The following is a 10,636-nucleotide window of genomic DNA, read 5'->3' as shown; positions in this document are numbered from 1 at the left end:
TACGTGTATGTGTGTGCGTGTATGTATGCGTGTATGTGTATACGTGTGTATGTATGCGTGTATGTATACGTGTATGTGAATGCGTGTATGTGTACGTGTATATGCGTGTATGTAGTACGTGTATGTATGTGTATGTATGTGTATATGCGTATGTGTATGTATGCGTGTATGTGTATGCGTATGCGTGTATGTGTATGTATGTGTGTACGTGTATGTGATGCGTGTATGTATACGTGTATATACGTGTATGTGTATATGTGTATGTATGCGTGTATGTGTGTATACGTGTATGTGAAATACGTGTATGTGAGTACGTGTATGTATGCGTGTATGTGTACGTGTATGTATGCGTGTATGTAATACGTGTATGTGATACGTGTATGTATACGTGTATGTATATACGTGTATATGCGTGTATGTATGTGTATATGTGTATGTATGTGTATGTATACGTGTATGTATATGTGTATGTGTATGCGTGTATGTATACGTGTATGTATACGTGTATGTGAAATGCGTGTATATGTATACGTGTATATATGCGTGTATATACGTGTATGTATGCGTGTATGTATTACGTGTATGTGATACGTGTATGTGTATGTATGTATGTATACGTGTATGTGTATATGTGTATGTATACGTGTATGTATACGTGTATGTGATACGTGTATGTGTATATGTGTACGTGTATATGTACGTGTATGTGAAATACGTGTATGTATGCGTGTATGTGCGTACGTGTATGTACGTGTATGTATACGTGTATGTGTATGTGTATGTATGTATGTATACGTGTATGTATACGTGTATGTGTACGTGTATGTGTACGTGTACGTGTATGTAATACGTGTATGTATACGTGTATGTATGCGTGTATGTATACGTGTGTATGTATATGTATGTGTATACGTGTATGTAGTACGTGTATGTATATACGTGTATGTATGCGTGTATGTGTGCGTGTATGTATATGCGTGTATGTGTGCGTGTATGTGTATGTGTATGTATGCGTATGCGTGTATATATACGTGTATGTGAATGCGTGTATATGTATGCGTGTATGTATGCGTGTATGTGTACGTGTATGTGATGCGTGTATGTATGCGTGTATGTATGCGTGTATGTAGTACGTGTATGTGTGCGTGTATGTGTAAGTGTATGTATGCGTGTATGTGTAATGCGTGTATGTTGCGTGTATGTGCGTGCGTGTATGTATGTATGTATGCGTGTATGTATGCGTGTATACGTGTATGATACGTGTATGTAGTACGTGTATGTATGCGTGTATGTGGTAATGCGTGTATGTGATGCGTGTATGTATGCGTGTATGTGAATGCGTGTATGTGAGTACGTGTATGTATGCGTGTATGTGTGTATGCGTGTACGTGTATGTGATGCGTGTATGTGATGCGTGTATGTAATGCGTGTATGTATGCGTGTATACGTGTATGTGTATGTGTGTGTATGTATGTGGTATGTGTATGTGTACGTGTATGTGGTACGGTATGTGTATGTGGTACGTGTATGTGTACGTGTATGTGTTACGTGTATGTGGTATGTGTATGTGTACGTGTATGTGGTACGTGTATGTGGTACGTGTATGTGTACGTGTATGTGGTACGTGTATGTATATACGTGTATGTATGTGTATACGTGTATGTGTACGTGTATGTGGTACGTGTATGTGTACGTGTATGTGTACGTGTATGTGGTACGTGTATGTGTACGTGTATGTGTACGTGTATGTGTACGTGTATGTGGTACGTGTATGTGGTACGTGTATGTGGTACGTGTATGTGGTACGTGTATGTGCGTGTGTGTGCGTGTATGCGTGTACGTGTATGTAATGCGTGTATGTGAATGCGTGTATGTGGTATGTGTATGTGTACGTGTATGTATGCGTGTATGTGAGTACGTGTATGTGTAATGCGTGTGTGTATGCGTGTATGTATGCGTGTATGTGAAATACGTGTATGTATGTATGTGTACGTGTATATGTACGTGTATGTGTACGTGTATGTGGTACGTGTATGTGTACGTGTATATGTACGTGTACGTGTATGTGGTACGTGTATGTGTACGTGTATGCGTGTGTATGCGTGTATGTGTACGTGTATGTGTATGTGTACGTGTATGTGTGTGTATGTGTACGTGTATGTGGTACGTGTATGTGGTACGTGTATGTGTACGTGTATGTATACGTGTACGTGTATGTGGTACGTGTATGTGTACGTGTATGTGTACGTGTATGTGTGTATGTATGTATGCGTATGCGTGTATACGTGTATGTGATACGTGTATGTGTGCGTGTATATGCGTGTATGTATGCGTGTATGTGAAATGCGTGTATGTGATGCGTGTATATGTATACGTGTATGTGATACGTGTATGTATACGTGTATGTAAGTGTATGTATGCGTGTATGTGATACGTGTATGTGAGTACGTGTATGTGTGCGTGTATGTATGCGTGTATGTGTGTATGCGTGTATGTATGCGTATGCGTGTATGTGTAATGCGTGTATGTAGTGCGTGTATGTGTATGCGTGTACGTGTATGTAATGCGTGTATGTGATGCGTGTATGTATGCGTGTATGTATGTATGCGTGTACGTGTATGTGAATACGTGTATGTGATGCGTGTATATGCGTGTATGTATGCGTGTGTGTATGTATGTGCGTGTATGTGTGCGTGTATGTATGCGTGTATGTGTACGTGTATGTGAAATACGTGTATGTGTGCGTGTATGTATGCGTGTGCGTGTATGTATGTGTACGTGTGTATGCGTGTATGTTGCGTGTATGTATGCGTGTATGTATGCGTGTATGCGATGCGTGTATGTGATGCGTGTATGCGATGCGTGTATGTGTGCGTGTATGTATGCGTGTATGTGTATGCGTGTGCGTGTATGTGATGCGTGTATGTGATGCGTGTATGTAATGCGTGTATGTGAGTGCGTGTATGTGTATGCGTATGCGTGTATGTGTACGTGTATGTGAAATGCGTGTATGTGTATACGTGTATGTGTGTGCGTGTATGTGAGTGCGTGTATGTGATGCGTGTATGTATGCGTGTATGTGTATGCGTGTATGTGTATGCGTGTATATGCGTGTATGTAGTGCGTGTATGTATGCGTGTATGTGAATGCGTGTATGTATGTGTATGCGTGTATATGCGTATGTGTACTTGTTCATGACTGTGGATGAAATGTTTTTCTTCATTTCAACCTGGAGACACAAACCTGTTCCAGCATGCCAATGCCCCTGTGCATACAGCCAGCTCCATGACGATCTGCTTTCCATTGGTTGAAGTGGACGATCTCCTGCTAAAAAACCCTATTGAACACCTTTAGAGTAAATGTGACGCTGACTGCACCCCAGGCCTCCTCACTTTCTCACCTACATCCTGACTTTACCTCACACTTTTGTAGCTGAATGAATCTCCACAAAATCTAGTAGAACATCTTCCTAGAACAGTGGAGCTCATTATAAAAGCACATGGGGACTAAATGCAGAATGTGATATTTAGAAAGTTTATATTTATTTATATTGAGAAAGTTTTAGTTTATATAACAGAGTTTTAGAGATGATTTATACTAATTTTATCAGTATATCTGCTGAACAAATGCTCAAATGTTTCATCATTCTGCTGAAACCTTCATCTTACTGAGAAATAAACTGCTTTCACAAAAACAATCAAAAATTTAATATGTATTAAATAAATCTATTATTAAAGAATTGAACTCATGCGAGAAAGTCACACAAAACTTTACGAAAACAAATCATTTCACTGAAGAAACCACAGCCAAAGTAAACATCAGTGTGTGAAAGTGTGTGAAAGCTAGCGTGCCCTTGTTGTGCTAACTCTGATCACTAATCTGCAGCATGTGTTTGTACAGAACTTGCAGGCAGAACACATGAAGTTGAGTGAAGTAAGTCGGTTTTGCAGTGAGAACCTCTGCACGAACCATGTGCTTCCTCACATCAGCCTTCAGGAGCACTGAGGAGCAATGAATGCAGAACAAGTGAAATTAACACCAAGCTGAAGACATCAGAATTAATGAGACTGTCAGGATGAAGTAAACTAAGAGTCTAAGAGTGACCTGCCCACAAGTGACATGCCGGAGAGAGACCTGTCTAAGAGAGACCTGTCTAAGAGGGACCTGTCTAAGAGAGACCTGTCTAAGAGAGACCTGTCTAAGAGTGACTTCTCTAAGAGGGACCTGTCTAAGAGAGACCTGTCTAAGAGTGACTTCTCTAAGAGGGACCTGTCTAAGAGAGACCTGTCTAAGAGGGACCTGTCTAAGAGAGACCTGTCTAAGAGAGACCTGTCTAAGAGTGACTTCTCTAAGAGGGACCTGTCTAAGAGAGACCTGTCTAAGAGTGACTTCTCTAAGAGGGACCTGTCTAAGAGAGACCTGTCTAAGAGTGACTTCTCTAAGAGGGACCTGTCTAAGAGAGACCTGTCAAAGAGTGACTTCTCTAAGAGGGACCTGTCTAAGAGAGACCTGTCTAAGAGGCACCTGTCTAATAGGGACCTGTTTAAGAGAGACCTGTCTAAGAGAGACCTGTCTAATAGGGACCTGTCTAAGAGAGACCTGTCTAAGAGTGACTTCTCTAAGAGGGACCTGTCTAAGAGAGACCTGTCTAAGAGAGACCTGCACAGCAGCAACAAAACAAAGTACTTTTTCTGCCCTTCAGGAGGCTCTGTGATGGCTAGAGATACACTGTGCATATTACTATGCTAACAGGAATGAAACTTGTCTCTAGCATTCAAAGAAAACAACTAAAGACTAACTGAAGAGGTTTGTGTTCATTGACCTACTACAACCAATGAGACACAGAATATAAATTTTATGGATTGACCATTATACTGTAAATAGTTCTTGTATTTACACTAATATTTAGGCTGAATATTAAATAAAATGTCTAAAATAAAGAAACAACTGTGTGTGTGTGTGTGTTTGTGTGAAATTGCAGCACAAAGGAACAATAATACAGACACGTAACGTTAAACTGGTTAAAGCTAAGCCACGCCCACACTGACACGCCCCCTCGTGCTGTAGGTGGCAGCAGAGAGCGCGCGCGCGCGCGCGGACAGACGCGGAAGAACACGTCCCGACACGTGGTACGAGCGCACGAACCGGATCACGTGATCCTGCCGAGGCGAAGTGCGGGGGGTGGATTTTAGCATCATGGCGGAGCGCAGGAGACACAAGAAGCGGATTCAGGTGAACCGACGGACACTTTCACACACACACAGAGCGAGTTTTACGAGCGGAACCGGAGCGCCGCTGGGCCCCGGGGCAAACAGGCACCGGTTCCGCCTGCGCTCGCGCGGGGTTTCAGAGCGCGCGAGCTGTTTTTAGCCGGCTATGCTAACCGAGAGGAAAGTTGTGGCCATTTTGGCGTTGAGTTTGTGTGAGAAAGTGAGAAGGAGGCCGGAGTCAGGACCTGTTACCTGTTTATTAGGGTATAACGTGTGTGTGTGTGTGTGTGTGTGTGTGTGTGTGAGAGAGAGAGAGAGAGAGCGCGCGCGCGCGCAGTTGAGCAGCTGTGACGATTATGGATCCAGGTGCCATGTTGGCAGGTGGGATAACGGCCTCAACTCACTCTCTCTCTCTCTCTCTCTCTCTCTCTCTCTCACACACACACACACACACACACACACACACACACACACACACACACACACTGATCCGGACTGAGTGTCATTGCGCGCGCGCATGTGTGTGTAGATTTATAGTACTTTGTGTTGATGATAATAGTTTGATGACGCATCCTGTACTCATCTTGTGTTTGTCCAATGAAATGCCCTCTCCAGAGTACTTGCTCCGCCCCCAGGGGGCCTGTCCTGCCCTACAGAAGCTCTAGGTAGCAGTAAACACTGTTCTGATCTGCGTCCTCACACACGTCTCTGTTCCAGCTTAATACGTGTTTGGACGTGTTTTGAACTGTGTATCGCCTTCGTCTCCATCAGTGAAAAAAAATCTGTCATACCAAACTGTTGAAGCTGTGGCTCTGTTTTACTGTCAGCTGATGTTCAACTTTGACTCAGAATCAAGTGGGTGAAGGTGGGTGAGTGTGAGGAAGTGGGTGGGTGGGGGTGGTTAAGGGAGTGGGTGATGGTGGGTGAGTGGGTGAAGGTGGGTGAGTGTGAGGGAGTGGGTGGGGATGGGTGAAGGTGGGTGAGTGTGAGGGAGTGGGTGAGGAGTGGGTGAAGGTGGGTGAGTGTGAGGGAGTGGGTGAAGGTGGGTGAGTGTGAGGGAGTGGGTGGATGAGGGTGAGGAGTGGGTGAAGGTGGGTGAGTGTGAGGGAGTGGGTGGGGTGTGTGAGGGAGTGGGTGGGGGTGGGTGAGGAGTGGGTGAAGGTGGGTGAGTGTGAGGGAGTGGGTGGGTGGGGGTGGGTGAAGGTGGGTGAGGAGTGGGTGATGGTGGGTGAGTGTGAGGGAGTGGGTGGGGATGGGTGAAGGTGGGTGAGTGTGAGGAGTGGGTGGGGTGTGAGGGAGTGGGTGGGGGTGGGTGAGGAGTGGGTGAAGGTGGGTGAGTGTGAGGAGTGGGTGAAGGTGGGTGAGTGTGAGGGAGTGGGTGGAGGTGGGTGGATGAGGGTGAGGAGTGGGTGAAGGTGGGTGAGTGTGAGGGAGTGGGTGGGGTGTGTGAGGGAGTGGGTGGGGGTGGGTGAGGAGTGGGTGAAGGTGGGTGAGTGTGAGGGAGTGGGTGAAGGTGGGTGAGTGTGAGGGAGTGGGTGGAGGTGGGTGGATGAGGGTGAGGAGTGGGTGAAGGTGGGTGAGTGTGAGGGAGTGGGTGGGGGTGGGTGAGGTGGGTGAGTGTGAGGGAGTGGGTGAAGGTGGGTGAGTGTGAGGGAGTGGGTGGAGGTGGGTGGATGAGGGTGAGGGTGGGTGAAGGTGGGTGAGGGAGGGTGGGGTGGGTGGATGAGGGTGAGGAGTGGGTGAAGGTGGGTGAGTGTGAGGGAGTAAGTGGGGGTGGGTGGGGTGAGTGGACGAAAGTGGGGGTGAGTGGACGAGGGTGTGGATGAGGGTGAGGGAGTGGGTGGAGAATGTTCAAGAAGAGGGTGTGGTGTATCTCTATTAAAACACCATCAGTTGAACTCCTCGGCGTGTTGTTTCGTGGAAATCCAGATAAGTAAAGATGGTGGGTTGAAGGTGATTGATCTTGTTGTGATTCCAGGAGGTGAGTGAACCGACCAAGGAGGAGAAGGTGGTGGCCAAATACCTGCGATTCAACTGTCCTACCAAGTCCACCAACATGATGGGCCACCGAGTCGACTACTTCACCGGTCAGTGTTCCTGCTTCACCAGTGTTCCCACAGTGCTGTACTGCTGTGGAGTGTTTCACTGTGTGTGTGTGTGTGTGTGTGTGTGTGTGTGTGTGTGTGTGTGTGTGTGTGTGTGTGTTTCAGCCTCTAAAGCGGTGGACTGCCTGTTGGACTCTAAATGGGCCAAATCAAAGAAACCTGAGGAAGCTTTATTCACCACCAGAGACTCTGTGGTTGATTATTGCAACAGGTGGGTGTGAAGTGATTGGATCAGATTACACGTGTTTATCTGACTGGATCTGATCCGAGGTATCGCTTAGAAGGTCCAGAGATGGATCTCCTGGTTAGAGAAACTGATTTCTCTCACAGGCTTCTGAAGAAGCAGTTTTTCCACCGAGCCCTGAAGGTGATGAAGAAGAAACCGGAGAAAGATCTGAAGAAGGAGAAGCTGAAAGCTGATGGAGGCAAAGAGGAGGAGAAGAAGAGCAAAAAGGAGAAAGAAAAGGAGAAAGAGGAAGAAAAGAAGAGCAAGAAGGAGAAAGAGAAGGAGAAGAAGAAAGACACTGAGGCCTCAGACAGCAAGAAGGAGAAGAATGTAAGTGTTTCTTCTGAAATCATTAGTGGGTGTGGGATCACCAGGTGGTGTTCTGATACCTCATGTTCCTGTGTGTGTGTGTGTGTGTGTGTGTGTGTGTGTGTGTGTGTGTGTGTGTGTGTGTGTGTGTAGGATGAAAGTCCTGGATCCCCAAAGAAGAAGAAGGAGGTGAAGAAGAAGTTTAAACTGGAGCCTCATGAAGACCAGCTGTTTCTGGATGGGAATGAGGTTCTGTAGTGTGCGCGTGCACACACACACACACACACACACACACACACTAATCTCCACTCTCTCTCTGTGCAGGTGTATGTGTGGATTTATGACCCAGTTCACTTTAAAACCTTTGCTATGGGACTGGTGTTGGGTTTGTACTCATACCCATATCACACACTTTAATCAGCAAATTCTCACACGCTGTGTGGTGGTGTTAACACTGTGTGTGTGTGTGTGTGTGTGTGTGTGTGTGTGTGTGATAGTGATTGCAGTCATAGCGGCGACACTGTTCCCCCTGTGGCCGGCGGAGATGAGGGTGGGTGTGTATTACCTGAGTGTGTGTGCAGGTTGCTTCGTCGCCAGCATCCTCCTCCTCGCTGTTGGTGAGATGCTCAGCCTGTTTCATCGAACATTTCTAACACGTCTTCCATCCCTCTCTCACTGGGTTTCCATGTCTTCTCCCTCTCTCTACAGCTCGCTGTATTTTATTCCTGATCATCTGGTTGGTCACTGGGGGGCGCCATCACTTCTGGTTCCTTCCCAATCTGACTGCAGACGTGGGCTTCGTGGACTCGTTCCGTCCCATTTACACGCACGAGTACAAGGGCCCTCAGACAAGCGGCAAGAAGGGCACGGGGGAGTCCGAGTCCGATGTAAAGGGCGGCAAGACGCAGAAATCAGACAGCGAGGACAAATCAGACACCGAGAAGAAGGAGGAGGAGGAAGAGGAAGAGGAGGCAGGGAACGAGGCGGAGCGGCGCTCAGATTCGGACAGCGAGCGCAGAGAGGACGACGGCTCGCAGCACAGCAACGGAAACGACTTCGAGATGATCACGCGTGACGAGCTCGAGCAGCACACCGACGAAGAGGAGGAGGAGGAGGAGGAAGGAGAAGAGGAGGAGGAGGCGGAGCCTAAACCACACCAGACGTAAACCGTAAACATTCATTGAGATGAGATTCGCCCATCACATCGAACACTGCGATCTTCCACTACAGACACACACACGGGTCAGAGGTCAACTCCACCCGCAGGGTCGCAATAGGGCTTCTGGCGGCCATCTTGGATTTCCTTTATTTCCTGGTTAAAAGACGCACTCAGACAGACACACACACACACACACACACACACACACACACACACACACACACACCATGTCCTTGTTTACCGGTTGTGTAATCAGCATAAACTCTTCCCGTGTGTGTGTGTGTGTGTGTGTGTGTGTGTGTGTGTGTGTTCATTGTAGGCTGCTGTTCAGTTTGGACCAATGTTTCTTATTCTACCATGTGTGTGTGAATCTCCAACAGGTTCATTGTGGTTCTCACAAGACTAAAGTAGGCAGAATCATCATCTAGGCCCCGCCCCTTTCCTATTGGTCCACATCCACAGCGTTGTCCTTCATTAGTGCCAAATCACCTGTACGCATCACTTCCTGTTTTACATTAAACTCCCGTAGCAAGGTTAAAGATTATGACCTGTCCTCTCATGCTCTAGATACCAGATTAGCAAGTAGGACTTGTCTCGGTTGCCATGGCAACCAATCCACCGACTTCCTGTGGCTGTGTCCTAAACCGCACCGTAAAGTGTTTGTGTGTCCTACACCTTTTATATACCTTTGCTGTGTAAAACAAGTCATTTTCATTTATTTAGCTGTCATGTGATCTGTTGCTGTACACACACACACACACACACACACACACCGCTAACCCTTACACATGCTTGTCTTGTCATTTCAGCCTCATGCTCTTCAGGATGTTTTCATCACGTCACAGTGATCTTTTCTACCTCACCTGCTAACCCCTGCTCACTGCTAGCTGTTAGCAGTGTGCAGTGTGTGTGTGTGTGTGTGTGTGTGTGTGTGTGTGTGAGAGAGAGAGAGAGAGAGAGAGAGTTGTCTCTGTGGGCGTGGCCTGTCCATCAAATCTTGTTTTAATCTTGATGAGAATCTAGTATCGGTACAGTGGGAGCTCAACATCTGTAATGTGCGGTGGTGCCGAGACATGTGACTCGATGGACTGTGGTTTGGGACACCGCCGAGCCCGGCCCTCAGAATATTTCACTTTTCTGTATGTAAACATGTTTACCTGAAATAATCACCATGTATACATGCTATGTGCGGGAAGATTCAGAACCCCCAGCCCACACACACACACACACACACACACACACACACACACACACACACACACGCCGGAGTGCGTTCTGTAATTTCTGACTCGTTGGTGTAGGGAAACTTGAGGCTCGAATCCTGGAACTGTTAGCAGCATTTCTTACTGATCTGTTCGTCTCATTTGCATACTCATTTGCATATTCCAGTTTTCTCCGTTCGCTCGGTGACGTCATGCTCACGTGCCAGCAGGTGTTTATTTTTTATCTATATTTCCAGATAGATATAAAGCCGAGCCTCGGCCTGTTGTTAGTAATTATAATAATTATAATAATGTATTAATACGTGCAGCGTTCCTCATATTTCTAAATGTGTACAAATAAAAGAAAAATGTGTACAAAAGCGTGGCGTTTGTGTCTCTGATTCTCATCTCTCAATGCAATAAGT

General features: G+C 46.4%; 1 protein-coding gene across 2 annotated transcripts; it reads left to right on the top strand.

The window, feature by feature from the left end:
• The first annotated feature begins 5,087 nt into the window (after positions 1 to 5,087).
• sec62 (SEC62 homolog, preprotein translocation factor) lies at positions 5,088 to 10,591 on the top strand. Of its 2 annotated transcripts, none has more exons than XM_046850981.1 (8): positions 5,088 to 5,232; positions 7,189 to 7,297; positions 7,421 to 7,526; positions 7,646 to 7,871; positions 8,004 to 8,099; positions 8,175 to 8,235; positions 8,348 to 8,467; positions 8,559 to 10,591. In XM_046850981.1, the coding sequence occupies exons 1-8, from the start codon at positions 5,197 to 5,199 to the stop codon at positions 9,014 to 9,016; spliced, it is 1,212 nt and encodes a 403-aa protein (XP_046706937.1). In that variant the 5' UTR covers positions 5,088 to 5,196; the 3' UTR covers positions 9,017 to 10,591. The 2 variants fall into 2 exon arrangements, with proteins under 2 accessions (XP_046706937.1, XP_046706938.1); XM_046850982.1 differs by lacking the exon at positions 5,088 to 5,232 and adding an exon at positions 5,570 to 5,591.
• Positions 10,592 to 10,636: the final 45 nt, after the last annotated feature.

Source organism: Silurus meridionalis, chromosome 6, assembly GCF_014805685.1.
Source record: "Silurus meridionalis isolate SWU-2019-XX chromosome 6, ASM1480568v1, whole genome shotgun sequence".
NCBI lineage: Eukaryota > Metazoa > Chordata > Actinopteri > Siluriformes > Siluridae > Silurus > Silurus meridionalis.
The sequence above is the reverse complement of the archived record's forward strand: the minus strand, read 5'-3'. Positions and strand labels throughout refer to the sequence as shown.

Excerpts from the sequence above, each read along its gene's own strand:
- sec62 (XM_046850981.1), top strand. The coding sequence starts at position 5,197 with ATGGCGGAGCGCAGGAGACACAAGAAGCGGATTCAG. Across the intron at positions 8,100-8,174 it reads TGTTTCTGGATGGGAATGAG|GTGTATGTGTGGATTTATGA; the intron begins GTTCTGTAGTGT and ends CTCTCTGTGCAG. Across the intron at positions 8,468-8,558 it reads CATCCTCCTCCTCGCTGTTG|CTCGCTGTATTTTATTCCTG; the intron begins GTGAGATGCTCA and ends CTCTCTCTACAG.